Below are 26,953 nucleotides of genomic sequence, written 5' to 3'. Positions count from 1 at the left end.
AAAGTAAAATTATACAGGTCAGTAATTTCAAAGATGGTTGATGACTTACAAATGACCAGAGGGACACTCCAAACAGAGCTGGTGTGAGAAGTATTTTCCCTCTGGACACTGATCGATGTCTGTCTCCTCGATGAGGGGGAGGACTGCACTCCCTTCAGATGATTCTTATATATAGAAATGAATGTCATGAAGTCTGTCATTAGTCAATATGTTTGACTGTCTAGTCAAGATGGTTTTGTTACTTCTTAAATTAGCTCAATTTGTTAAATATACTGTGAAAAACGATATCTCTTTTAACAGTCATTGCTCTTACCTGAGGCGAGTCCAGATTGTGTCAGCAGCAGAAAAATCCACAAACCTGAAAAACAGAACAGGTGCATTGAGCACATTATTACTGATTCTCTAATCAAGTCCACACTGGTTCATTTTTTTGTGTATTTTCCTTCAAGGCTGTTTGGTCTGAGCCTACAGGGCTGATTGTTTAAAGGCATGAAAGTGAGAGGCCCTCAGTCACTGAAAGTGAAACATGAGCATGGAATGTGAGTCCCAGGTGGTTGCTCTAGCTGATCATGGCGTGCATTAATGTTCTGTAACTGTATCTTCCACTTCCATAATGCATGAGCGTGTGCTAAGGCTAACCTAGATATTGTCTCTGTTAGTGGATCACTTCAATTATTTATATCATCTGTGTAATTCGTTTAATGTAGAGGTTATAAAGAGAATCAAATCAGATGGATTTCTGGAATCAATTAATTTAATCCACACATGCAACATTGAAAGCTTTATCACAAAAGACCCTTTTTGTCTTCAAAGTGCGAGGATTGAATTGAATTGAATTGAATTGAATTTGAAAATAAATGATTTAGTGTTAGTGGGAAATGAATGCCAGGCACATCCTCTGTTCGAGCAGAGAGTGAGCTGCAATGGTGCATCTGCAGTTCATGTGTAAACCACATTATCATGTGCTTTTTTCAAGCCACTTGCAAAATGCATGCAATGCATTATTAATAAATAAGTAAAAGTTAGTGTGTCCTTTGTGTATCATAATGTTTGAGAATGTTTTTGTTTTTTTTACTTTGCAGGAAGTCAGGTGCAATAAATGGAAAGTTATGAATTATTTTTACACAGCTCTGAATGTTGTTGTAAGCCACTTCCTGTTTCCCTTCCCCACGGGTTGGAGCATTGTGTGGGTATTTCAGAATCTTTCTGCAGGTGCAGGCATCATCACCAAACTACATGAGCACAAGATATTTGATTGCACGTTTTGAAGCAGCAGGAATCAGAACAACAATGATGATCTCCGTCCACTTCACTTTGCTCTTTTTTTGGGTGACACAAGGTAAAATATATTCTTTGTCATCATTGGACTGGACTTTAGCGAATAAGTGTGTTAAATACATGTACTTGGATTCAATAATACACTCATCTATAAAACCCTGCTCGGTATTTGATGTAATATGATGTTTTCTTTTCTGTAAAGTCGATCAAATTTCCTCTTTTTGCAGATTTTGTGAGCTGTTTTGATCTGAAGGGCCCATTTGAGTTCGTGGCTGTGGTGTTGGGCGACCCTCTAACATTAAACTGCACATACAATTGCCCCACTGGATTTGTTCGTGGCTGTTGGAAGAAATCAAAAAGCCGTGTCTGTCACGGGACAGAGAGTAAAAGCAGCTTGTGCACAATTACCTTTCATCTATCAAACGTGTCTACTGAAGATCTTGAGAAGAAGTACACTTGCTACACACATAATACAGAGGACCCTGGACTTGCCAAAAACATAGAGCGCATTGTTTTACTGCAACTTCAAGGTTATTATATGAGAATCAATATAAGATATATCTTGTCTTTGGCAATTATTCAACAACAAGTAAACAAATGTTACAAAGCCAGAAGTAGATTTAATTTCACTGCAGTACTTTATTTTTGTTTTTCAGCTCAAGAAAGTGCCCCAAACTCGACAGTTACCCCAGAGACTGGAACTAAAAATGGTGAGGACCTTGTATGTTAAAAATATTTATCAAAATGTCTGATATAAAACATTTCACAATTGAAACATGATTTGTATAAATTACTTTTATTTATATATACTATGTTCTATATTTCTCAGCATCTCTTGAAGATTCAAATGGAGGTGAGATGGCACTATATCATATATCATGATAGTGATCATGATCATGGTTTCTATTGTAGAAAGAAATACCATAAGTGTGTTTGGCTGTGATATCAGGAAAAGGTGGCTAGTTTGCTGAAACTTTCGGTACTGTGAAACTGAAAAGTAAAAGTAGTCCTTTCAATCCAATCCAATCCAAGTCAATACTGTTGTTTCCATGTTAACAGGAGAATATCCTGGAATTAAGGTTTTAGCAACAGTTACTGTTGCTGTGGCGACGGTGCTTGCAGCTTTGGCCGTTTACCTGTGTCTGAACCGGAACAGACAGAGCTGGAATGATAAAGGTGATTACAAAATATCACACTCTATGAACACACACGTTCTGTAAAAAAGTATCAATTTTATCTCTATATCATTTTGTTAATAATTTCACCCATTTCAGGGGAGTCTGTTGTGTCCAAGTCAGGGTGAGTACAGTTTAAGAATGACTATTTGGATAAATCTGTGTTCAATTACCATTAAAAATCTAGATTTCGCTAAATTCTTTATTAGTTATTTTCTTTATGTTTTTTTGTTTCAGCTCACCACTACCCCTTCACGCTGTCCCCTCACCAGTGAAGGGTAAACACTTTAAAATAATAATCTAAATAATCAAAAATAATCTGCAAAAATTTTAGTCTCCAAATGCAGTCCAGCCTTTCATTAATCCCTGACATGTTCCCCATGCAGGGTCACTGTCAGCACAAAGTGAAAGAGTGACTTTGAGGATTCCTACACCAGGTAAGATGATCTCTGCATCAGCAGTATCACCACACTTGACACAACATCACCGCTTGTAGTACAATAACTGATGTATTGCATCATTTCTTTGGCCCAGATAACGAGAGTGACACTGAGGTTCCGTATGCTGACATAATGATCACCGTCCGAGGTGTCAGTACACCGGACCTCACTCCGGTTGGCTACTTGACTCCTGGAGACCAAAAAGAGGTGAAGAACGTGACTTCAGAGTCAATATAGTTTGCCACTTTTATCTTACTGAATCCCAAATTCATAGGACAGCTTATTCTCCTCTGTTCTATATGAGCAACTCTGCAACCGTAGATCACATAATCTAAAGCAGGTAAATGCCTATGTTATGGTGATCTCTTATAGTTTACTGCTGTTGATGTACAATGAAGCAGAATGAATACTCAGAATATATCAGCTTAAACAAATGAGCAGTTAATTGGCTATGCTTTATAGACAGCTCAAGGCTTAGGGGAAGTTAGGAGCTGCTGCTGTGCATAGTGAGCATCAGTCACTATGAGTTTGCCAAACAAGGAATGTGGAGTCTGCTCAATTTTAACACTTCTTAAATGTATCTTACTTTTTTTTAAGTATGGGATTCTATAAATACTTTATTTTTCACTATTAATAATATAATTAAACCTACTGACCCTAAAAGTCTTGAGACATGTCTTGCTATTCCCAACATGCAACATTGAGTTTTTTCTCTTCTTCTCCTCCAGTGGTGGGGAGATGAATCAAGGTGTCACCTGCAGGCCTCACGTTCAGCTGACAGACTGCATGTCCCCCAGCCCAGAGAGGTCAGCCGCAAGATGAGCACCAACTCTGAGTATGCAGTCATCACATATGCCTGACTAAAGGTCGCTGCTGCTGGAACAGGAGAGGGAGAAGAACAACACACGTGTTGTTTTTGATATACATGCTATCTGTCTTTTTTAGCCATTGCATATGTACTTTCTATATTGTTTTGTTCTATGTTTATAATGGACCCGCATAAATATCCAATAAAGCTAAATATGTTTTGACATTTGATCCTTGTCAGTGTCTGTTGTTACAACTAGTGATGTGTTGGTCGCGAACGAGCCGGTTCAAAGAGCCGGCTCTTTTAAGTGAACGATAAGAGCTGGCTCCCGTCCGAGAGCCGTTTTTTTTTTTTTTTTTTTACTTAATTCAAGGCAGAATGATAGGACGATCTTCTCCGCGCCACGGGCACTCCATGCACTGACTGTGACTGAATGTTGTGTTAATGACGTCCGTGCGACCAATCAGGTGATGACAGACAAAGATCATACCATCAAGCATCTACAGCAGGGGTCTGCAACCTGCGGCTCCGGAGCCACATGCTGCTCTTTAGCCCCTCTCCAGTGGCTCCCTGTGGATTTATAAAAATGGAAGTGAATAACTGTTTTTTGTTTACATTTTAATTTGTATGTATCATTGTTGTAGGTCTATGGTACGACAGAGTATTAGGGCAACATTGAGGAAAGAATAAATAAATCTGAGATTTCGAGAATAAAGTCATAGGTTTACAAGAATAATATATAATAATAATAATAATAATATTATAAAGTAGTAATTTTACGTGCTATTTTCTTCTTTTCTCGCAAAGTTATGACTTTATTCTCGTAATATTAAGACTTTTTTCTCGTTAAGTTATGACTCTATTCTCACAACATTACAATTTTTTTTCGGCAAGTTAAGACTTTATTCTCTTAGTATTACAACTTTTTTCTCATTAAGTTATGACTTTATTCTTGTAATATTAAGACTTTTTTCTCGTTAAGAGGAAGGAGAGAAAGAGAGTCTGGTGCGCGAATAGCAGACAAGATGAGTGACAGTCGGAAACGAAGCAGCACGTAAAATGATGGTATTCTTGAAATTATAAGGTTTAGAATAATTAAATTGAATAATTTAAGTGATATATCTTCACACATACTAATCATAGGTCAAAACAGCGCTAAATTTGCCTGAATTATAAAAGGCAGAAGTGATAAAACGATGAGCCGAAAGAGCCGGATCTTCTTTGGTGAGCTGGGCCAAATGATCTGGCTCACTAAAAAGAGACGGAATTCCCATCACTAATAACAACCGTTGCCTGGAAACGATTATCAACAAAACAGCATAGCTAGCTGTTGTTAGCTTAAAAACACACAGGTGGATACGACCTGCGAGTTACTTCAGGTAACAGGTGTAACTAATTACTAATGTTCTGACATTTTATACACTAAATATATATTTAAGTGGAGGAAGAATGTAAATAACTGAGGAAACAACTTGGACTTGGTTAATTAGTTAGTTATACCTTTACCTGTCTCAGGTGTCACCGACATGTCAGTACCTTTCTCCAACACTCACCTGCGGGTCCCGAGAGGGTTTGGTGCCATCCTGGAGGGTCTGAGCCGAGAAGTCCTGCGAGACCAGCCTGAAGACATCCCTACATATGCTGCTGTGTACTTCGATAATCTACTCAAAGAGAGAGAAGGTAACTGGCTTTAACACGTGCTACATTGAGACAAATGCCATTAACTGATGTCAAATAACTGATTGTTTGTACTTTAGAAAGTGGCATTGACCCTGCTGAGTGGGCTGCTAAGCTGGAAGATAGATTCTACAACAACCATGCATTCAAGGCGACTGAGGTACTAAATCAAAGTCACTACTTTCATCACACCTATACATCTTTCCTCTGAATATAACAGAATAGAAAGCTTTATAGTCATTGTATTAATTACAACGAGATTCACAGTTGCCACTTCTGGTCAGTGCTTTAAAACAAATACTTGACAAGACATAAAACATATAACAGGTAAAACACATATAGTTATATAAAGCAAATAAAACAGGTAAATCAGATGTAATTGCAATTGTAAAACAGGTAGGGTAGATGTAATAAATAAAATGTAAACAAAGGTAGTTGCACTTGAGGTGTATATTGCATCAAGGATATATTGCACAGACAAATGTATTTCACATTCAGTGTATTAACATTGCACAGATTTATTGTTTGTTCAGTTTCCGTATGGCCCAGGGAAAGGAACTGTCTGTGAGTCTCTGTTACTCTGTTATGTATCTCTATTTATTCACCTTTACACCTTTGTTGTTGTTTGTTCCCCCCCCCCGCCCCCCCCAACAGTTTACTCCTGAAAAAGGGCCTGCAACAAAGGCGACCATTTCCAAGTGAGTCTCACTTTATGTGCTATCAACAGCCAGGAGGATCCACAGGAGAGAGAGAGAGAGAGGATGGACATGAGGGACAGAATAGTAGCAAGTGACAAGCAAAGAAAAAATTAAATATTATATTTTTCAATGTTTATTACTTTACGGTTTACACCTGGAGTTGTTGTGTGAGGTTTTTAAGCAAATACAGTAGCTTATGATAATTACTTTACAATATTAATAGAATAGTCCTATATCCTGCTTCAGACAGGTCAAAGTAAAGAACCTCTAAAGCAGAAATCCATTGTGCAATAGAAGCCTGGATCTAGCACAGAAGGTCAGCTCAGCATTGAAAGCGTTTCAGGTTTGCAGTGTCAAGGGTGAGAAGAAAGGGCAGGACTGAGAGAGTAGAGGCCACTAGCTGCAGGGAGACAGTCACAGAGACATTATGATTTTGTATGGTTCTCACTATTATCACTTAAATTCTCTCTCCCGGTCATATTGAACATTTCTCATCTCAAGTCTTTCATTTTGATTGGTGCTTTTTTAGGGAAAAATCATACGAGTCCCAAACTGAAGATGAATCCAGTCATTCCGCAGGAACCTCAAATCTTTCCACCACACAACCTAATGTCTCTGAAGAAACTGAAAGCACAGAAGAATATGAGGAAAAACATGATGCTACAGAGAAACACGTTATTTCAATGGAAGAGGGACTTTCAGAAGAGGAATCAGCCAACATGCTCCCAGCTACAGACGCACAGCCAGATGATCTGAGCAGGACGGAGGAGGAGGAGGAAGACCCAACAATAACTACATTTGATCAAGTTGACAGGGCAGTTAATGGAAAAGATAGCAGCTCTGCTCCAGATCGAGATATACCTCAGTCTGAGTTAGAGCCCACATCATCATTCAGAGAGATTTCAAATGTAGATGTGTGTGCTCAGGAGTTAGGAACGGCAGAAGATGAGGGAGGTGATGAACAAGAGACTGTAGATGTAGACTCAGAAAGAGAGGAAAATACTGACGTTGAACAACCAGTGGAGGCCTTTCCATATTCTGGGATTGCTGATGAGGATGTTTGTGCTACAGAGGTTAAAGGAACAGAAAGAACAATAGAAGGAGCCGCTGCTGTAGATGATGAGGACAGCTCAAAACCCCAACCCGAGGAAGCTGTTGTACAGTCATCATTGTCTCGATCTGAAACTCCTGAACATGAAGCAGAAGATCAGGTAGAAGAAACAAAGGAGGAGGAAGGACCAGAGACTGAGGCGTCTTCTGGGGGAATACATGAAAGTGTAGCTCATATAGAAGGTGCTTCAGATAGTGATGCTTTACCAAAGGAGGATTCATTAGTTGAGATTAGTTTTGATGATGTTCCAGAGGCTCAGCAGATTAAAGAGGTTGAGGAGAAACAGCCAGAGGAAGAGGGCTCAGTAGAGGAGAAGATATTAGAAATGAAACAGGAGGAAGAGTCAGAAGAGGTTACTTTAGTGGCAACAGACCAAAATATAACTAGCACACAAGACCATGATGAACCTGAAATGATGGGAGTTGAACAGGGAGTTAACTCTGAAGATGGGGAAATGGAAAGTCAGCACGAGGCGTCTGATATAACGAAAGGGAAGGTGGACACAAATGATCCTGATTTAAATGATAGTGATGATGATGAGAAGTGCGAAGGTGTTAAAACCACCAGCTTATCACATCAGCCCACCACCGAGGCAGACAAAGAAAACCCACAGGATGTAACCGATCATAAAGATGAAGATTCTGAGAAGATAAGTGAAGGCGAATTTCACCAGAGTGAGGATTCTGAGAAAGAGGCGAACGAGCCTGACTTCAAAGAAGATGAAGAGACAACAGACACAGCTGGAGGAGACAAAGAGGAAATACATACAGAAAATTACAGTGAGCTGGAGGATCAGGAAATTGATGAAGGTGGTGCAGAAAATCATTCATCACAAGTTAGCAAGTCAAATCTATCTGCAACGGAGGCGGAGGGTGAAACTTTAGAGGCTCAACATCTACCAGAGGACAGTCAGAGAACACCTGTAGAGTCACAGCCGAAGGATACAGAGGTAGAAGAGGAGGTCACATCAAAGGAGGGAAGTTCAGAAGCAGAGGAGTTTGTAGAGGAAGGAAATTCTGAAATACAGGAGAAGAGTGATGCAACGTGTGAGGAGGGCAGCTTCGGCCTCACTCAAAGTGCAGATCGGTCGGCTGCAGACCACGAAGGAGAGGAAAGGCCGCTTGGGTCTGAGAAGGACTCAACAGAGCCGGAAGGCAAGAGCGGTGACCAGGTAAAGTTTGATGCTTCTTCTCAACACAGAATATATCATATTTCACACATTTTTATGTACCCTAAGACATTTTTGCAAAGAGAAAATAGCCCCGATAGTTTACAATTTATGGCCTTAACTTGTATGATTTGAATATAATAGAGGCTGCTGCAAACTCACCACATCTCCTCCACTTGTATGAGCAGGCTGAGATTAAATTTAAGTCCGCTCTGCTCCCATTCCTGTGTCAGGTAGCCTATATAAATAAACCCTTCAAGGACGAGTCTGATCAACAGCGGCCCTCAATCTTTTTTTCCCCCCTTGGACTCTCTAGGGTTAGGTGAATGAACATATCCCCAAAATAGTTCATTTTTTGTTATGGGGATTGCTCTGATAAACTTTGAATGTCATCGACAGGGACACATCTGAACTGAGATGTGAAGAAATGGTAGTTTCAGTCTCCAAGTTCCCCATAATCTGTGTCTTTGTTCGTGTACAGGCGTTCTCGAGATGCTGTTTGAGGCCTTCGCTCTGCCGCACGCTCATAAAACTGTAATGCGGTGGCTTTGTTAGTGCCAGATCCGCTTCTGTAACCTCTTGGGAGCCACCTCAGCCTCCACAGATTGAAACTTAATTCAGCGATCTATCATCATAAAAGGCGACTTGTACAATTTGTCTCGTGAATTAAGGCCTTTAACATTTTTTACTGCTGTCACAGTTAGCCGTGTCTGATTCGTCTGGACCAACAGGGCTCCAAACACACACACACACACAGGGAGGGGTAGTGTAGGAAGGGGTACTGAGAACGTTACCATGGTAACCCCTCACCATCCTGCTCTCTCTTAGTGTCGTCATGGAATTAATAAGAGATGGTGATGCTGATAGTTGCTAGGCACCATCTGTATCAGTAATCTACCTTTAATAGCAGTGTCTAACTGACTGATTAAACCGTAAAACAACACTTTCTGTATTTTTACATACAGTACAGTGTTTTTTTGTGTACTCTTGTTTAGTGGCAGAAGTTCAGCTGAAACGAAGCTACCACAAAACCGCACAATATATAGGCCATCTATTCTAACAGTGACCTAGCTGCAGTATCTCAGATGCCTCTTTATTTTCATTTCTATGCCTTTAACTCACTGTTTACAAGTGCCCACATTGATGTTCCTTTACTCTCATCATCGTAGGAGAATAAAGACTGTGTTAGATACATTAATGACTGATACGAGCAAACTATGATTGATTACAGTCAATTTAATTACACAGTAGTGATCGTTCCTTCGTTTTAACAGTGAATTGATCGATAAAGGAAGTCAGCTTTGTGAAATCAGGCGCGAGGATAACTCAACATATTGTTTGACTGGTTGGTAAAGCAGCAGGAGAGCGTTCATGTCAGATACATAACTCAGATAAATGGATGTTTTCTGTTGCTCTCCCTCTCCGTCTTGTCTCTGAGGCTGGCAGAGGCGTGTGGGCGGCCATACCAGCTGGGATCAGAGGGATGGAGAGGGTTGTTAGCTCGCTCTGCCTCTAATAAATTTATAACACCTCCTAGTGTAAAACAGCCCAAGATGCTTCCACTGTTTTATTTTCACGCGATTAGTGGAATTTGAAAGTCAGCAGTTATTGTTTTACGACCATCTGGCTTTTACATAGTATTTCTATGTTGGTCATCTGTGTTTATTTGTGGAGTTTGTTGGAGTAACACCGCAACTTGTGAATTTTTATGATGCTCAGTGTGGTAGTCACTTTGTGGTTTCCTAATTTATATCCAGACTGCACAGTTCATCATTTTGTCAAAACTTTAAATCACTGAAAAAGTGATTTATACAACGTTTTATTCACATTTAGCCTGTTTCAGTGACTTTTCTCAAGTCTTTAGGCTGCGCTCGGTGCATGTTAACGTGAACACAGTAGGTCAGCAGCCTTAATGGGACTGAAAAGATGGAACACATGCTGTCAAGTTTGTAGGAGGTCTCTCTCTTTTTCCCTCCCTCCCTCTTTCTCTCTTCCTCTCTCTCTCTCTCTCTTACTGACTGTATGTCTCTCCCTCTCTCACTCTGTGCGTGAGCGGGTGTTACTGAACATACAGTGATTGTTAGTAAGAGCCAGTGAGGCATCTGTATTATACCGGAGACTCATTTAAAGAGAGCTTTGCTTGGTCCAGTCGTAGAAATCGAGGCATACGAGTCATACTAGGTCAGCTCACCTGAAGACTGAAGTCATCTCTGAGAGTAAGACATGGACTGTCACAATGTAAGTAGAAGCTTCAGATTAACTTTTAAATAGATTCATTTTTAACCTCTAAACAGTTTGGTTACTAATAGTGTTTATTAGTGTTTGGTTGACCTCACACTGCATACTGCCATGTGTGTTTTTTAACCTTTTACTAGAATAAAATATATTTTATTACAGAAATTGTACCACATAAAGTCATTTTTACACAGTTTTGAAGCTATTTTCATCACTAGTGGATAATATATGAGATTTGCATCAGAATATTTCAAATCAATTTGTGTCAGATGAGGCAATAAAAACAATAACACTCCTGAGAAGGTGTGTAGACAGCAAAATCCAGTGCAGCAGTCCTGCATCTCTTGCTGCCACAATAAAAAACTGGATTGTGGCTGCTCAGTGAGCAGTCAGACAGAGAGGCTAATGAATGCTGGCTGAACAGGTGGGTGGTCACACTCCTACACTGGAGGGGTTTCACTGGAGACATGATGCACTGCTTCACCGAGGCAGCAGTGGGATGACAGTAGGCTCGTTCTGTGGGTTGCCTTTGTGTGAAATGTCAATCTGTTTCTATAAGCAAAGCACGGGGTGTAGCTGATATGTGTTCGCCACAGAATTTGAATTGCTGTTTACATAACTTGTCGACAGCCTTGGCGCTATTGCAATGACACTTTGTGACAAGCCAGAATATCTCTTCTGCCCACCCCATGTTTCCTTTGGGACAGTAGATGCCGTGCTTCCAGTCACTGAATGAGCTGCTGGTGTTGACTACAGCAGCATTTTTCGCTGGGTCATACTTTTTTCGGCCCAGATTGCTGAGAAAAAAATATTTGTTTCCTTGAAAAAACACTTTTTTTAACCATATACCTCCAGTCTATTTGAAAATTGATAAATCAATTATAAAACAGGAAGCAATCTTTTACACCAACCTTGTTTCTTTACCAAAAGAGCAGCTTTATTTTGTGTAATGAACGACGAACAATCAAATGTGCAGATTTATGGCTTTTTAAAAAACCTTTTCCGTGCTTAAAAAACACAGCAGATGATGGTGATTCATTACAAAATAGACTGACTCAGACATCAATGTATTATATGACAAAGAGGAGGAGGGGAGAGAAAAAAAAAAAGAGGCAATGTGGGTTAGTGACCTCCTGAGAGCCCCATTGAAGTCATGTAATAAGGATGAGCCACTCTGCAACAAGCGCACATCTCTCGCTGTCAAAATGTTGTAGAGTATAGTGAATAAAATATGGCAATCGCAATCTGTTGAGGGTTAGATTCTTCCACCAGTGTTCCAGGAATAATAAAAAAAACATCCTCATATGATCATGTAATATGCTACCCCTCTGTGATAGACTGCTACTTTCTGGTCCTCTCTGCAGGAGGAGTGCAGCCGGCCCCAGGAGGAGGAGGACATCATGGACATCCCCCTGGATGACCCCGAGGCCAACCGGGCTGCTGCCAAGATCCAGGCTGGTTTCCGCGGGCACATGACCCGCAAGAAGATGAAGCCGGAGGACAAAGTAGAAGGGGAGGAGGTGAGCAGCACTGGGGATGTGCTCAACGGCAGCCAGGGGGTCACAGGTCAGTGGTGTAGGACCATGGGGTAAGGCTAGGTCCCATAATGCCGTTAAAGAGGGCATTATGGCTCCCATCAGGAGCTCTAACTACAGTAGGTGACCGAAGGTAAGCGATGGAGAGCAAGTTGCTTATTTGACAGTAAAGAATTCATATATTAGCGCAGTTTGATGTTCTGCATGTTGTTGGTTGAGCATTAGACTTCTTCAGGTTTCCCATTTTAAGATGTAAGAAGAGGATCGTCGTGACTGGAACCTTTTCTCAGAGCCGTAATGCAGGAACACAAACTGATGCACCATTATACTCACTGGAGAAGAAGCCTTTTAAAAGCTATACATAATTAAATGCACCTATTAGAGCCCCCTATGGGTTATCCCAAGTGTGATTAATGCAGTACATAACTGAGTGACTCATGTAATTACCACATAGGGTCCCCAGCAACAGATAATTGAATCTTTCAATTAGCTGCTCTGTTAAAGGGGGTTATAAATGAATCTGCTTGTAGATGTGGTTGTTAAATCGCTTGAGAGAAAAGACGTTTGTCAGTTCACCTGGAAAATGTCAAGTTACATTCTCACGACGGTAGATGTGTTTTTGTAGTTTGTATTTTTTTTTTTTACAGCTGTAGACAAGAACATGGTTTCAGAATTCAGTTTTTAGTCCAAAAATGTTTTTGGCTGTTTTTCTCCTGAGGGCGTCTACTGTTTCAACACAAAAGCAAAGGTTGCACTTAGATTAGATTGTTATGCTTTATTTTTATCTCCGAAAAGGACCAAAGAAAACAAAGTCCACATATTTACATCAGCTATCCACTCAAATCTGATTGTTTTTTCTGAAACACGTTAACCAGATAGGTTCGTTTGAGAAGTAAGACAAAGCTTTTAGATTCCCAGCCCTCGAAATTTCACCTTTTCTTCTAAGACAAAGCAGCATTTTCTTTGGGGATGTGGCCGACACAAGGGATGCTCGTCAGTGACTCTCCCTAACCCAGTTGCTGGCTGCCTTGCATCCTTATGTAGGAGATGTATTTATAGCTCCAGGTGCATTAGGTACAGTATATGCTTCACAGGGCCAAACAGAATTAATGGACCTGTCGGACTGGAACCATGCACTCCCTCCCATTGGGGGAGACCCCCTTTTCACAACAGAACTGGGTTTTTTGAGCTTATCGGTTATGTCAGCCAAGTTCTCAGCATTGCAAACTTATAAATTAACTCTACAAAGAGATATTTACATAATGGAAAGTTTCACCTCCTTTGAAAATCAATTTTTAAAGTAACAACTCGATATAAAGTTTTCTTCAAGTGTGTTTTTATAATAGATCCACCCACAACCTCACAGTACCTCTAACCTTGACGACAAGAGCGGATAGAGAAACCGCTCTCTCCAGGCTCCTCAGTGTTTAACTATACGCCTTGCCTGTTTCTGTTTTTAGAGACAGGAGGATCGGGGGCAGTAGAGGGAGACGACACATCTGTGCCAGAGCAGTGACGCCCCTGTCCTGACCTGGATGAAGAGAAGGAGAGGTAGCGAGAGAGATGGTTGGCACTAGCTGCCTGGGCTGGCTTTTCAGGCACTTCTTTTTACCCCAGGAGTCATTTTCTTTTTTTTTCAACACACACAATTAGCAGTAGGAAAATGAACCAACAGTTCTGAGGGTTGTGTTATGTGAATTTTGTGAACTTTAACACTCCTTCTCTGCTTCTTCAGCAGCCTCATCATCAGTACGGATGTCTTTGACCCAGAATTTGCAACTCACTGCATGTACTTGTGAAACTTCTGGTAGTGTGCTAGTTTTTAGATGATGATCTGTGAATGTGAAAATGAATGTCCTCTAAATGCTAAACAGGGCTTATTTTGGATGGATCAGTTCATACCATCTGTGTATAAACCTTGTATGCATATGTTTGCGTATTTAGTGGCTTGAATTATTTGTTATCTTGCATTGTTTCTGATGTGCTTGTATCTTATTTACCTATTTGACTTGCTTACAAAAATGATTAAAACGTCAAAAGAGAAGGAGCTATGTATGTTCTATTTATTCTAAGTAATTCATTGCAGTTGGCTGGATTTTGATCACATAAGTAGGTTCTCTTTTCACCTTTTCAAGCATTTTTCTATAAATCTGATGCAGTAATTACACTTTTATTTACAGATGCATTTGGTGCAGCTTTACTTTACGAGACAATGCTTCAATATGCTCTGTTGTTGTGTTGTTGGGTTCGACGTATGTTAAATCGTTTAAAAGTTTGCAGAGCCGTCGTGCTTTAAAACCAATTGAATAGTACCTTGCTGAACTTTGTTGTAGAGTCATGTCATTACACTAATAAATCCACCTTAAATATACAATGAAATGTCTCTTTTAAACTTCCTTAATTCAGGTTAAGTGTCTGTTTGTTTCAAACAGTACCTTTTATGTCATCAGCCACCTCCATTTCTATTCTTCAATGGTAAAGTTGAGATTTGTGTACAACATTACAGCAGCCAAGCTGCTCCTTTTTGTTTCGTCTCTGCAACATCAACACGGCTGCTAATTGGAGGGAGCAGTTTCCATGAAGCTGAAGCAATGTTTTGTCTCCCGCGTGGCTCTCTCGCACAAGGAATCTCATGAATAATTCATAACATAAAACTGTGCATTTCTCATTTTCCAACTGCCAATTACACTAGACAAATCAATTAAGTTTTTACTCATAATAATAGCTATTAGACAGGGCCATTTAAATGATTAGATTGTACGCAATTGCAGAGCCTATAAAATGTTTTCATCCTAGAACATTGTTATAAAACAGCTACACTACCGAGTGATGTGTGCACCTGTTGGGTATTTTACAATACTGTTGTGGTCCTACCTTTATTGCAATAAGGCTTTTTAAATCACAAAAGAACAACACAATTTTGTTGCTTCATTTGCCCAGGCAGTCTTCGCTCACTTTATGAGCAACAGACTCGAGCATCTTCAGTCTCCCAGTGCTCCCACTCAGCCCACCTACACACATCTGAGCCATACAGCACTCTGCACAAACTGCACATCCATTCTCGCACAGGAAAAACACAAGCCGTGCTTTAGTATGCAGATCCCACTCAAGTCACTCATTCTCTCTCTCTCTCTCTCGTGCACACACACACACACACACACACACACAGAGGCGTTGTTGATTGTGTCACCAGCTGTAGAGATAGGACAACCAACATCCCAGTGGTTTTGCAAAGCCACTTCCTTCTCAGGCTGACACGATCTCATAAACATCCTCTTTATGGTTTTGTATGGACCGATTTGTTTATTTTGTTTATTTGTTTTGCACAATTTAAGACTACACAACATAAAAAAAAAATATATATATATATATTAATAATATACAGTGCAGGAAGAGGCAAAAAACACACTGGGCTTATCTGAAGCCTCCATACAGACAAGATTAATATAAAGAAATAATATGACTACATAATGAGTGATAGTGATAACAAACAATTAGGACAAGATATATATAATAACAACAATAACAATACAGTAAATATATCAAAAAAGTGTGTGTGTTGCGTGGAAGTGTATGGTTAGTGTCTGTGAGGAGGATATTGATTTAAATATCTATAAAGAGTTCTGGGCAATCGTAACCAAACAACATTGTGAGTGGGAAAAAATAAAAAACATAAAAACAGATACATGGACAACATGGGGAAAAGCAATTACAAAACAGCAATGAAATGACCCTTTAAGCGACTTTTGAAACATTTGACAAATGAACAGTTTTTTGATAGATGTGAAAAGCTACTCCATAATTTGGTTCCCCTAAATCTTATCGGAAATTGACCTCTACTAGTGAGGGATTTAGGAGGATGAAGATCTAGAGACTGACGGGTTGAGTAAGAATTTGTTTTAAAATAGGTCTTGAACTGCTCAGGAATGTTTCCACCATAAAGTATCTTATAAATAAAAACACATATTTGAGAAATATTGATATCATAAATAGTAAGAATCTGGAGTTTCTTAAATAGAGGAGCGGAGGAGATGTGTGACTTTGATCGAGTTGCAATCCTCGCAAAACGTTTTTTGGAGAACTCAAATTTGAGTTTTTAGATTCTCTTTTCTTTTCTCCTACTCAGTCCCAGAGGTGCAATGGCCACATTCTCCTGTCTCTTTAATGACTGTGGGTGAACAATCAATATCCTGCACTACTCCAAACATAGCACAACACCCACTTTGTGCTGAAGATTGAATTCTTAGAGTGAGGGAATAAGACAGGTGTGAGGGAGCGTGAGTTTGTAAAGCTCTTGGTAGAATACTTCTGTCCCTTTTTACAACTTGTTAAGCTGAACGTGGACTATTTTAGGAGTAGATCATGTGAAAGATGTGCTTGGGTTGGTTTTTGCTCTTTTCCTCAGACAGCTTGTCAGAGAGAAAAGAGCTTTCTGGTCTCCTGGGTGATAATTAGAGATGAATAAGCCAGGACAAACAGCAGGGGGCGCAATTATCTGCTTTCCGGTGGTTATGCCACTGGCAGGGCCATCTTAGAGGAGATACATCATCTTTAATACCAAGTAGGTTACGCAACTTAATGAGAGGACATTAATGCCTCAGCTGCATAAACAGGCACCTGATGTGTCCAGGAAGGAATCACAGTCATAAGATGGGCATCATGTAAAGATACATTTTGTCAAATCTGTTTATCTGAGTCACACAGGATGACATCAGCCTTGCTGTGGACCAGACGTGATGGTGAATGGTTTTCTGTCATAACACAAGCATCCAGACCGACTGAGACACACAGGCACCGTCTCTCTTCCAGTACGGAGTGGAAAGAGTCTACCCTTGTTTTACAGCGTGTCAGAAGATGAGAGGAAAAGGGAGGTTGCTGCTTTTATCGAGGGCATAGGTGGAGGGGAGAGGTTCAGCTTTGATGGCCCACTACACAGTCTGTGTCTGAGCCCTGGGAGAGTGGTGGTGGTGGTGGTGGTGGTGAACAGCAGCTGTTCTTCCCACATTCCTGGAGCTTTCTATCAACCGTGCTTCCTCCTCCTCTGCATAAAACCTCCCTTTGTTGTCAAACAAAATGCTCTAAAAAAGAAAAACTCTAGACAAAAGACTGCTTTCCTGAAGTGGGAGAGATTACTTACTAATGACTCATCAATGCATACAAGCCTTCATCTCCAAAACACAGTGAAAAATGAGCATATGGGCAGTTTAATCATGTCCGATATAATAAAAGATGACAGTCTTGTTTACAAGAAATTAGAGGTGGTGGATTGGCAGCCAGGAGAAAAACCTGGGGCAATATAATGAAAATGAATTCAAACTATTGTATTTTTGACTTGTTCCTGTCTTCTTCTTGCAGAGCACCCCTTACCAAAAGGAAGTTTATTCAAGTGTGCTATTAGTATACTTCTTTTAAACTTAACATAAGAGAGTATACTTTTTATGTACTAATCAGAGATATACTTAACTAAACTATATATAAGTATACTTGGCTTATACTGACAAGTATACAGAAAAGTCTAAGTTGCCTTATAGGCCTACAGAAAGGTATACTTGGCTTGTAGTTGTGCTTACTTTTTGATAAAGTAGCCTATTAAAGTGTGTGATGTTTTCCTTTTGTTTCACTTAGACCTACACCTTTTGACCCATGTGTCACGCTCCCTTTTTTCTGTTTTCCACATGCATATCAGACATTTAAAAGACAAAAACAAGCCACAACTTAAATGTTAAAACAGTGCCAACATCACTGCCTTAATGTAGTTTCTGCACCACCTAGAGGACAAAGTTAGTACAGCACTTTCTTTTTTTGTGTTGCCTTTATTTGTTGCTCTTATTATTATATATATATGTAGCTCTCAGCTCCAGGTTTAGTACCATCTATGGATCATACACCTGACTGTAACAGCTAGCAGCAACATGCTTCGAGGCTGCATGTTGCGCTTGTGTGTGGGTCAACAGCAGGGCTGGTTGCCAAGTGACAAATTGTGAGTTTATTGTGAGGCTCCAGTCCAGAGAGGAGTTTGCACAATGTGACAAAAGTGGGCCAAAGAGGGGGGATGTGATTTGTTTTTCAGACATTTCAGAGCTTTAAGTAGGCTCCTCTTAGAGTTCAGTAGTTCTTCCCAGCAGGAATTCTTGCAAAGTGGCTGAACTCAATTTTGAATTCAACCCCTTTGAGGTTTACTTAACAAAAAGACAACACTTATTGTTTTTTTACAGGAGGCTTTAAAAAACACTTTAAAATAAATAACCGTCTAAAAAGGCAAACACTATTTTCTTTGAGTTCCTTTCTGAAAGGGCAACGTGGAGTGGAAGAGAGGAGCTCATCTACACTATGTCTCTGACACACACACACTCACACACACTCACTCACACACACACACAGTTGGCTGTTGTTGGCTGTGACTGGGGTGCTGTGAGGAGAGTGGGGCTCAGTGTGACCAGGCAGAGGCCAGTGCTGCAGGCAGGCAGGCAGTGGAGAGAGTGTTGAGCCGCAGAGACGTGCCCGGGTTGGATAAACCATGCTCACTGAGTGGGAGAAAGACTCTGCCCAGGACACAAGATGAAGGTAGAGAGGAAGACCTCCTCTACAGGCGACAGTTTTACTGACGTTCCTCTGCTACTGACGCTCTTTGGCCTCCTCCTCCTCCTGCTCTTCACAGGTAAGCTCAAACATTTATTAGGCTATCCAGAAGGTTAAAGGATATCCCTGAGACTGTGCTACCTACCTCAGATGGCAACAAAGCAAGTGGATTTTATATTAAATTGTTATATCCTGACAGTTTCTTAACGAGCAAACCAGTAATTATCATTTCAATTAACATCTTTTTTTACAATTGTCCTATTTTACGGTCTTTGTGTCACTTAAAAAGCAGTTCAAAACTCAAATTCCTGCTCCTTTTGAAGTGAAGTTAATCCAGGTTAAGTTAGTCCCTGATGTTTTTTCTTGTCCTTGTGTTCAACCACGGTCTGGCGGCACAATGGATTCGTTCATGGGTGGTGTTCTCTATTGGGCCCCCATCCCGAGCTCAAAGGAGCCTGGAGTGTCCATTGTAGGTGTGTGAGGAGGGGATGTGTAGGTTAAGTGTGATGATATCGGTGAATAGGACAGGACCTGCTTTTTTTTGGAGCGTGGGAAGTATTGGATGAGTTCATTTGAGGGGTAAAGTGATGTCAAAAGTTTAGTATGCGATGGTAAAAATGTGTGATTTAATTTCATGACCGGTACCATGTACCCAGTTTACCCAACCAGGCCAGTTTTGGTAGAATCACTGGACCCAGTGTCTATCTCCAACTTCACCAGTGACAAAGACTCACTCTCTTTCTCTCCCTCTCTAACGCTCTCTCACTCTTTTCAAGGGAGGAAACTAGTTCCAACAATCATGCCCTTTGTTTTATCGCCTTGGCAACCCCTGTCAGGCGGACCAAATGGTTACCACGGCAATGAGGCGATGCCCTGCTAACTGCCTCACTGCAAAGAATGGCGAACAGTGCCGACTCTCTCTCTCCTCCCTCTCCTCTAGGTTGATCATTCCATCACTGAGGACTAACAGTAGGATGCCCCCACAGGCTCGCTGCCAGTGTTTAGACCTCCATGTGTCCGGCCACAGCTGAGTTATAGGAACCTCCACTGGGAACTTAATAGCTTCGCTGTGTTTGGTTTCCAAGACAGAGCTCTTCCATAAAGGATGAAATGTGGCTCACACTGTAATACCTTATCCCTGTGGGAGGTGGAGGATAATTGGGGAACACAAATCAAAATTAGAATATTACTTGTTCACTACGAGGGGTCATGAGGAATTCCTGGGGGGGAGTTCTGAGAAACGGATCAGTGGTTAGTGAAAAGCAACGCGTGTGCATATGAGTTTGTTTGCGTGGGTAGCATACAGTAAGCTGACTAACGGTTGCCTTAAGGCAAATAAGCAAAGAAATATATTCATCAAGTCTGCAACCAAGAAAAAAAACATATTGGACTAAGGCCTAAAGAATGAAAGCCCTTTGTGACAGCATCGAGGAATAACAAAAATTAAATTTATTACAATCATCATATACTGTACATACAGGTACATACATGAAATTTGACCTCTGCATTTAACCCATCCTAAGCATTTAGAGCAGAACCCGGAGAGAAACTTGGGGTTCAGTGTCTCGCTCAAGGACATGCAGATAGTAGGAGCCAGGGTTTGAACCGCCAACCTGGTTTTAATTAACTACAGAAATCAAATAAAGTAAAGTGGAGTAAAAAGTACGCAATTTTAATATATAATACCACAATGGTGGGAACCATTAAGTCTAAAAAATAGGAAATTAAATACCTTAATATCGTACTTACAATGCATAAATGTTCTTTGTTATTGTACAGGGCTGTTGTATCCATGCCCCATTGCTGCTCTGAATTTTATGTGTGTTCTTGTAGTAATAATAGTAATTAGTGTAGCAGTAATTAGTCCTCACTGTGTGTTGATTTTTCTGATCTCTGCTCGCTGGCGGAGCATCAGAGGCTGCAAAGTGACTGACTTTTGTTTTCTCTGTGTCCCCCAACAACCTCGTAGTATCCCTGTATTCTTCTCTATCTGCTCCTCAGTTCAAGACCTTATTACTGTCGCTTTGTCTTTTTCTTCCAGGTGAGGTGTCAGGGGTGAACGTGACCAGCCAAACCCCGGTGGTGAGGGGCACGGTGGGCAAAGAGGCCCTCTTGTCAGTCAGCTACTCCAGCAGCAGCTCGGACAAGCCTGTGATTAAGTGGCAGCTGAAGAGGGACAAGGAGAAACCCATCACCGTCGTGCAATCCATAGGGACAGATGTCATAGGCAACCTGAGGCCAGAGTACCGCCACCGTATCCTGGTGTTTGAGAACGGGTCACTTCTGCTGCACAACCTGCAGCTGTCAGACGAAGGGGCGTACGAAGTGGAGATCTCCATCACAGATGACACCTTCACTGGAGAGCACAACGTTCAGCTCACTGTGAATGGTACGCAGCAGAATGACCTTCCTTTTAAAGAGCAGGACTCTGAAGAGGAGTTATGAGCTAAAAGAAAATCAATACAAGTTGAAAAATACATTATTTTTCCCTAGAGAGTGTAATTTTAAGTTTAGTTATTCAGAACACGATACAGAGTGATTCACAGTGTTGGTGGTGCTCTTTTTAAGACACATGGGTTTCCACTTATCATGCTCTTATATAACTAAAGGTCAACCATCCTCTCAGATCTTTGAATATTCAATCTCAAGCCTTTGTCCTGTCCCCCCCCCTTCAGTCCCCGTGTCCAAACCTTACATCCAGATGATGGCCTCGTCCGTGCTGGAGTACAGCGAGCACTTTAACCTCCACTGTTCCCACGACAACGGCACAAAGCCCGTCTACGCTTGGCTGAAGGGAGGCAAGGTGCTGACCAATGACACTCGTCTGCAGCTTTCACGCGACCAAAAGGTGCTGACCATCTCACGCGTTGTGATGTCAGATGATGACATTTACGCCTGCACAGTGGAGAACCCCATCAGCAGCATGAAGAGCATGCCTGTCAGGCTCACTGTCTACAGTAGGTGGCATGTTACACCGGTAGGATCTCAAGTTATACACACTTACATTGAGGATGAAGAAGTGATGGTATGGTAACATCAGATTAGTTTCTAGCAGAGGTGGATCAAGTATTCAGATCCTCTACTTAAGTAAAAATAACGAATACTTAACTACAAGTAAAAGTCAATAACGTGTAAGCAGCAGTGGTGGAAGAAGTACCCAATATTTTACTTAAGTAAAAGTAGCAAGTATTAGCATCAAATTCTACTTAAAGTACCAAAAGAAAAAGTAATCATGATGCAGAAAGGCCCATTTTAGAATAATATGATATAACCGAATTATAATTATTGATGCATTAATGTGTTCATCTCTTTAATATTGCAGCTTGTAAAGGGGGAGCTAATTTGTTACCATTTTTTTATATATAATGCTGAGTAGCTTAATCCATAATAATACATCATAATGTACTAGTTGATAAATATTTTCTATTAATAATCAAAATAATCAAATAATCAAAATCTTCAAAGAAACTAGCAACTAATGTTGTCAAATAAATGTAGTGGAGTACAATACTTGCCTCTGAGATGTAGTATAAAGTAGCATCAAATGTAAATACTCAAGTAAAGTAAAAGTACCTCATAATTGTACTTGAGTAAATGTACTTAGTACATTCTGGTAAGCAGCATTTTAATGTTGTAGCTGGTTGAGGTGGATTTAATGTCAACTATTTTACCTACTGTTGGGAAGTTGAATCTATAAAAATGTCATATTTTATGAGATGATAATATGTTTTGTATAAAAAAAATCTTAATTTGCGAATTTACAAGTAACTAAAGCTGTCAGATAAATGTGGTGAGGTAGAAAAATGGAAAATGATTATGGACACTGTGTGTATTTCAGCTCCTTGTTCAACAACCATCCATTTTTTCACTAGAAGCAATTATCATCTCATGCTGCCCCGTACACATGCATGCCTTTCTCTCTAACAATGTTGTTTACAACAAGTGCAAACTCAGGCTGTGAGCGCAGCACAGTTGGCCCAGAGAGGCTGTTAATGGGCGCCAGCATGTCAGGCTGAGAGAGAAAGAGAGGGAGAGGCTGTCTCTAATCCAATGAATGGACAGTTATTTATGAGGAGGGAGCAGAAAAAGAAGGCAGGTGGGGAGAACGCTCTGCCTCAGTGGACCTCAGTAATCCTGACTTCATTACCTACTATGATGTGTTGCATGAAGAGACAGCTACAGGCCCTCAGACTGCTCTCCATTGCCTCTGCATGCATAGCAGCACGGCACAAAGTCTCAAAGTGACTACCCTAATGTGCTACTCCACTGCACCTTATTCATGCCAGCACACTCAAAAGACTTGGCAAATGTATTTCCGTGAAGACACAACTTCAGCTAATCCTGCAGACTTTACTTCTCCACAGTCAAAGAGAAACATAGGAATAGGTTGACAGAGATTTTGCATACAATAAATCTAAAGCTTTGAAGTTATATGTGAAGCAAAGGTGCAAGTTAGTGATTCAGTGTGAGGGAAACTGCATTGTCCTGCTGTTACTGACACAAACCTCTCCATCGCTCTTTCTTTCTTTCTTTCTTTCTTTCTTTCTTTTCTTTGTGTCTATCACTCTGGTTTAGGACGGAGCTCGCTATACATCATCCTGTCCACCGGGGGCATATTCCTCCTAATCACCCTGGTGACAGTGTGTGCCTGTTGGAAACCATCCAAGTGAGAGCAGCTACTCTTTCTTCTCGGTCCTCCTCTCTCTCTCTCTCTCTCTCATTGGCTTTTATATTGCACTTGAGGATGTGACTAGAATCTCAAGTATAGCTCAACAGTTTCATTATACTCTGAACATTTGGTGAAAAAGTAATAAACACAGTGACCTATAGCTTATAATTACCATTTAGCAGTGTGTGTTTTTCCTGCTGTAGAAAGAAGCATCGACCCGTCCCCCAAAGAGCTCCCATCTATATGGATCAGAGTGAAAATGGCCACGATGGTGAGCAACTATTACAGTTGATCATCTTTATATGCGTACAATGCATTATATTGTAATTAACATTTATAAACATTGCAGAATGTCAACCGACACTAAAAGAAATATATGTTTTGCAGTTGATGTTGTTCCCAAACCGACAACACTTGGTCGAAGGAGCCCCATGCCTCTTTATGTTCTCAATGAAGATGTAAGTCACTCTTTTATTACCAGAATTTCCATGTAGGATCTATATGAGCCATTGACAGCTTTACAATGAAACAAGAGTCTACACAGCCATGCTAGCTGCTCTGTGAGGGTCGTGTCTAGAAGGTTACATGTAAATTGTGATGGTTAGGCATTGACCTTGAATTGTTAAGGTTGGGATAGGTCGTTGGGCAGCGAGTCTCACGAGAGTTTTTGCAAGTTTTTGCAAGTTTTCGCAATTTGAGGGTTACCTTCTAGACACGACCGTCTGTGAGACTGTACTTGGGCACAGTGGTTCTTTCAGCTAAATGCTAACATCAGCATGCTAACATGCTCACAGTAGCAATGGTAACATGTATATCATTTGTTAATTAGCACTAAACACAAAGTACAGTACAAGTACAAGTACAATACTACATTTGTTTTTCTTTTAGTTTTGCAAGTAATTAGTCATCAGAAATTGAAATGTTGTCCAGATGATGGTGCTAAATTAGAAGTTCAGCTATCACCAAAGTTGTTGCAATTTATCCTGGGAGGCGTGGATGTCTGTGCCAAATGTCATGGCAATCCACCCATAGACTGTATATAAGAAGTGGACGTAGTCACTGTGACATCACCCATTGGGTTGTTGACTGCCATTTTGGAGCCTCGATTTCGGCCTTTTGGCCATCTCCATCTTGGCTTTTTGCAACCAGAAGTGACAACTGAACGCTGAATAAGACATTTTTTAGGTGACCAAAATGTTACAATTAACTTTCATGAACTGTGAAAGGGTTAAAATTTGAAGACAATAAAATGGACAACACCTATACCAGACAACGTCGTGATAGCAACCTGTCAATCACAAGGTAGCCACGCCCTAAAGCATACCCTGCTATATGGACGATTTGATTCTAAATGGGACCATAATTTACTGAATGAACATCATGCTGTATTGAAGACGTCTTGAAACTAGTGATTGAGACGATAAACTCATGTTTACAATGTTTACTGAGGTAATAAATCAAGTGAGAAGTAGGGTCATTTTCTCACAGACTTCTATACGATCAGACTTCTTTTCACAACCAGAGGAGTCGCCCCCTGCTGGCTATTAGAAAGAATGCAAGTTTAAGGCACTTCAGCATTGGCTTCACTTTTCAGACCCCAGAGTTGCCCACTGAATCCACCCAATGGTTGTCGAAACATTTCACCAAAAACCACAAATGTTAACCTCGTGATGGTGCTCGAGGAAAAAACAAGGGATCACAAAAGTCATTGGGCTTCATCCTCTGGGCACCACGAATGTCTGCAAAGTCTTTTGTGCTAATCCATCCAATAGTTGTAGTCCAAAACATTTCCCTAAAAGCCAAAAATGTCAACCTGCTGGTGGTGCTAGAGGTGAAGTCAAGAGATTACCAAAGTGATTATGATTCATTATCTGAGGACCAAGAATGTCTGTATACAAAATGTCATCATTGATCATCAGTTGTTGAGATATTACAGTCTGGACTAAAATGTTGGATCAACCGATCAACATAGACCAACAAAGGCCCAGTTGATAGGGTTTTTTTCTTATTTTTTTATTGTGCAAATTATGGCTTCATTAAAATCATAGATAACACCACAGCTGATAATGATTGTAACACATGTATTTTGTTCCAGGAGACTCTGGAGCGTTTGGAAGAATGTTCTGGCAATACTGCCGTCCAATCAGAAATGAGTGTCCCTGCTGTCTACGCTCCGGTCCTCATCCCCTCCACTAACAGAAGTGATCGACCCGTCTGGTCTGCCCCACGCAGATACCCCCGCAGCCCTTCTCCACTAGCACAACCTCTCCCACAACCCATTCCAGGTCCTCCTCTACGCCCCATCCGCTCCCCTGCTCACTCCCCAGGTTCATCTCCACGCAGCTTCAGCCCCATAAGAAAAGTCCGTCCACCAGTTGGCATCCCAACCAGCCACCTGCCTGTAGAGGCAGAGTGTCCAGAACCTTGTGATCAGACTCACTGTCCACCACAGCAGTGACAACTGCTTGGATGTGTGTGTTTCATGCTGTGATATGTAAAGTATATGTGTAGTCTACTGTTGCACACCCTGCCACGAGGATAATGGATCTGATGCACTATAGGATAAGAGATGAGTTCACTTTCAGCTAACTCTTCATATGCCATTATTTATCATCTATTCCCATGGCTATGCACAATATTCCTGTAGGCTTTTGATGATATCCTGTCATATGAAAGCTTATATTCTGTCCACCAGCATGTAGTGTATCATGTATAGGATGCTGAGACAGCTCTGGTATATATTTTGCTTCTTGATCAATTATGAATTTTCCTGGGAATATTTTGATAAATACCTGTACATATGTAAGTTAATAGTTTTGGGTCAGGTTTTTTTTTTTTTTTTTAAACAATTAAACCACAAAAGTGTATTCTTATTCCACATTAGGTCACCGTATAACCTAAGGTAATAAAACAGTTCAAATATTTTGTAGTTTGTCATCAATTTTGTAACACTCTCCACCACAACTGTGCCATAAAAAAACAATAATTTTATGTTATTAGCCTTTTTTTATTTCTACAGTACAACTGTAATTTATTTTTAATCAGTGTTTCAAAAAAGTAATTCTACAAAGTAGAAAGGCTTTACCTTCTTTTGTCTTTGTAAGGGAGCTGAATGTGATCTTGTGTATGATCGTAATTCCTTTCTAGTCCATTAGGTGTCGCCCACACATAATTTTAAATACTGTATTTCAATGCACACTTGTCAGGAAAAGATTTACTTCTAAATATATATTAACCTTTACCACTTTTAATCCATAAATGTAGCAGTTGACCAATGCTATTTTGGAGTATACTGTGCAAAGTTGTGTTTTATGATTCGGACGTGTTACCACTGTTCTGTCCTTTTGCTGCTTTACCTAAAGACGTCATCCATGAGCAACTGGGTGACTAATGACAAAGTGCCTCTTACTCTTCCAATACTAGACATAAGAAGGTCAACGGGGATCAAGCTGTGCTCTATCTGAATCATAAACATAAAGTAAAAGGCCTAATGAATATAGAAAATGTGAGCTAATTAACTTCAAGAGGAGGCTTCAAGTCAATGAGGTGTGGTCGGGTCATATTTACAGTCAATCATAGT

The 26,953-nt window shown here is 40.5% G+C and overlaps 3 protein-coding genes and 1 long non-coding RNA gene across 10 annotated transcripts; 3 read left to right on the top strand and 1 right to left on the bottom strand.

The window, feature by feature from the left end:
* Window positions 1-49: 49 nt before the first annotated feature.
* LOC141770752 (uncharacterized) lies at window positions 50-3,659 on the bottom strand. The gene is made up of 3 exons (XR_012594622.1): window positions 3,550-3,659; window positions 314-358; window positions 50-164 (listed from the first exon to the last, which is right to left on the bottom strand). It is a non-coding gene; the product is annotated as an uncharacterized LOC141770752 (long non-coding RNA).
* Window positions 1,137-3,931, top strand: LOC141770751 (uncharacterized). The gene is made up of 10 exons (XM_074640598.1): window positions 1,137-1,339; window positions 1,506-1,808; window positions 1,935-1,988; window positions 2,108-2,131; window positions 2,338-2,454; window positions 2,553-2,577; window positions 2,691-2,731; window positions 2,840-2,890; window positions 2,988-3,100; window positions 3,622-3,931. Exons 1-10 carry the CDS (start codon window positions 1,237-1,239, stop codon window positions 3,751-3,753), a joined length of 963 nt encoding a protein of 320 aa, XP_074496699.1. The 5' UTR covers window positions 1,137-1,236; the 3' UTR covers window positions 3,754-3,931.
* Window positions 3,932-4,995: 1,064 nt separating this feature from the next.
* nrgnb (neurogranin (protein kinase C substrate, RC3) b) lies at window positions 4,996-14,169 on the top strand. Of its 6 annotated transcripts, none has more exons than XM_074642023.1 (7): window positions 4,996-5,080; window positions 5,217-5,381; window positions 5,459-5,538; window positions 6,033-6,076; window positions 6,606-8,358; window positions 11,955-12,110; window positions 13,586-14,169. In XM_074642023.1, exons 2-7 carry the CDS (start codon window positions 5,228-5,230, stop codon window positions 13,607-13,609), a joined length of 2,211 nt encoding a protein of 736 aa, XP_074498124.1. In that variant the 5' UTR covers window positions 4,996-5,080; window positions 5,217-5,227; the 3' UTR covers window positions 13,610-14,169. The 6 variants fall into 6 exon arrangements, with proteins under 6 accessions (XP_074498124.1, XP_074498122.1, XP_074498123.1 ...); XM_074642021.1 differs by having other exon boundaries at window positions 11,955-12,156; XM_074642022.1 differs by having other exon boundaries at window positions 5,013-5,087; window positions 11,955-12,156.
* A 4,344-nt stretch (window positions 14,170-18,513) lies between these two features.
* On the top strand, window positions 18,514-26,295 carry hepacama (hepatic and glial cell adhesion molecule a). Of its 2 annotated transcripts, none has more exons than XM_074642019.1 (7): window positions 18,514-18,783; window positions 20,746-21,093; window positions 21,380-21,661; window positions 23,280-23,370; window positions 23,556-23,644; window positions 23,761-23,831; window positions 25,469-26,295. In XM_074642019.1, the coding sequence occupies exons 1-7, from the start codon at window positions 18,684-18,686 to the stop codon at window positions 25,829-25,831; spliced, it is 1,344 nt and encodes a 447-aa protein (XP_074498120.1). In that variant the 5' UTR covers window positions 18,514-18,683; the 3' UTR covers window positions 25,832-26,295. The 2 variants fall into 2 exon arrangements, with proteins under 2 accessions (XP_074498120.1, XP_074498121.1); XM_074642020.1 differs by having other exon boundaries at window positions 18,517-18,783; window positions 23,577-23,644.
* The last annotated feature ends 658 nt before the right edge of the window (window positions 26,296-26,953 follow it).

Source organism: Sebastes fasciatus, chromosome 7 (genome assembly GCF_043250625.1).
Source record: "Sebastes fasciatus isolate fSebFas1 chromosome 7, fSebFas1.pri, whole genome shotgun sequence".
Lineage (NCBI taxonomy): Eukaryota > Metazoa > Chordata > Actinopteri > Perciformes > Sebastidae > Sebastes > Sebastes fasciatus.
This window is presented reverse-complemented; position numbering and strand designations above follow the sequence as displayed.

Bases quoted from the DNA above. Each gene is read 5' to 3' on its own strand.
- LOC141770751 (XM_074640598.1), top strand. From the start codon at position 1,237: ATGAGCACAAGATATTTGATTGCACGTTTTGAAGCAGCAGGAATCAGA. The intron at 2,132-2,337 runs GTGAGATGGCAC...CCATGTTAACAG, and splicing joins TCTTGAAGATTCAAATGGAG to GAGAATATCCTGGAATTAAG. The intron at 3,101-3,621 runs GTGAAGAACGTG...CTTCTCCTCCAG, and splicing joins CTCCTGGAGACCAAAAAGAG to TGGTGGGGAGATGAATCAAG.
- nrgnb (XM_074642021.1), top strand. From the start codon at position 5,228: ATGTCAGTACCTTTCTCCAACACTCACCTGCGGGTCCCGAGAGGGTTT. The intron at 6,077-6,605 runs GTGAGTCTCACT...GTGCTTTTTTAG, and splicing joins ACAAAGGCGACCATTTCCAA to GGAAAAATCATACGAGTCCC. The intron at 8,359-11,954 runs GTAAAGTTTGAT...TCCTCTCTGCAG, and splicing joins AAGGCAAGAGCGGTGACCAG to GAGGAGTGCAGCCGGCCCCA.
- hepacama (XM_074642019.1), top strand. From the start codon at position 18,684: ATGAAGGTAGAGAGGAAGACCTCCTCTACAGGCGACAGTTTTACTGAC. The intron at 21,662-23,279 runs GTAGGTGGCATG...ACTCTGGTTTAG, and splicing joins TGTCAGGCTCACTGTCTACA to GACGGAGCTCGCTATACATC. The intron at 23,832-25,468 runs GTAAGTCACTCT...ATTTTGTTCCAG, and splicing joins TTTATGTTCTCAATGAAGAT to GAGACTCTGGAGCGTTTGGA.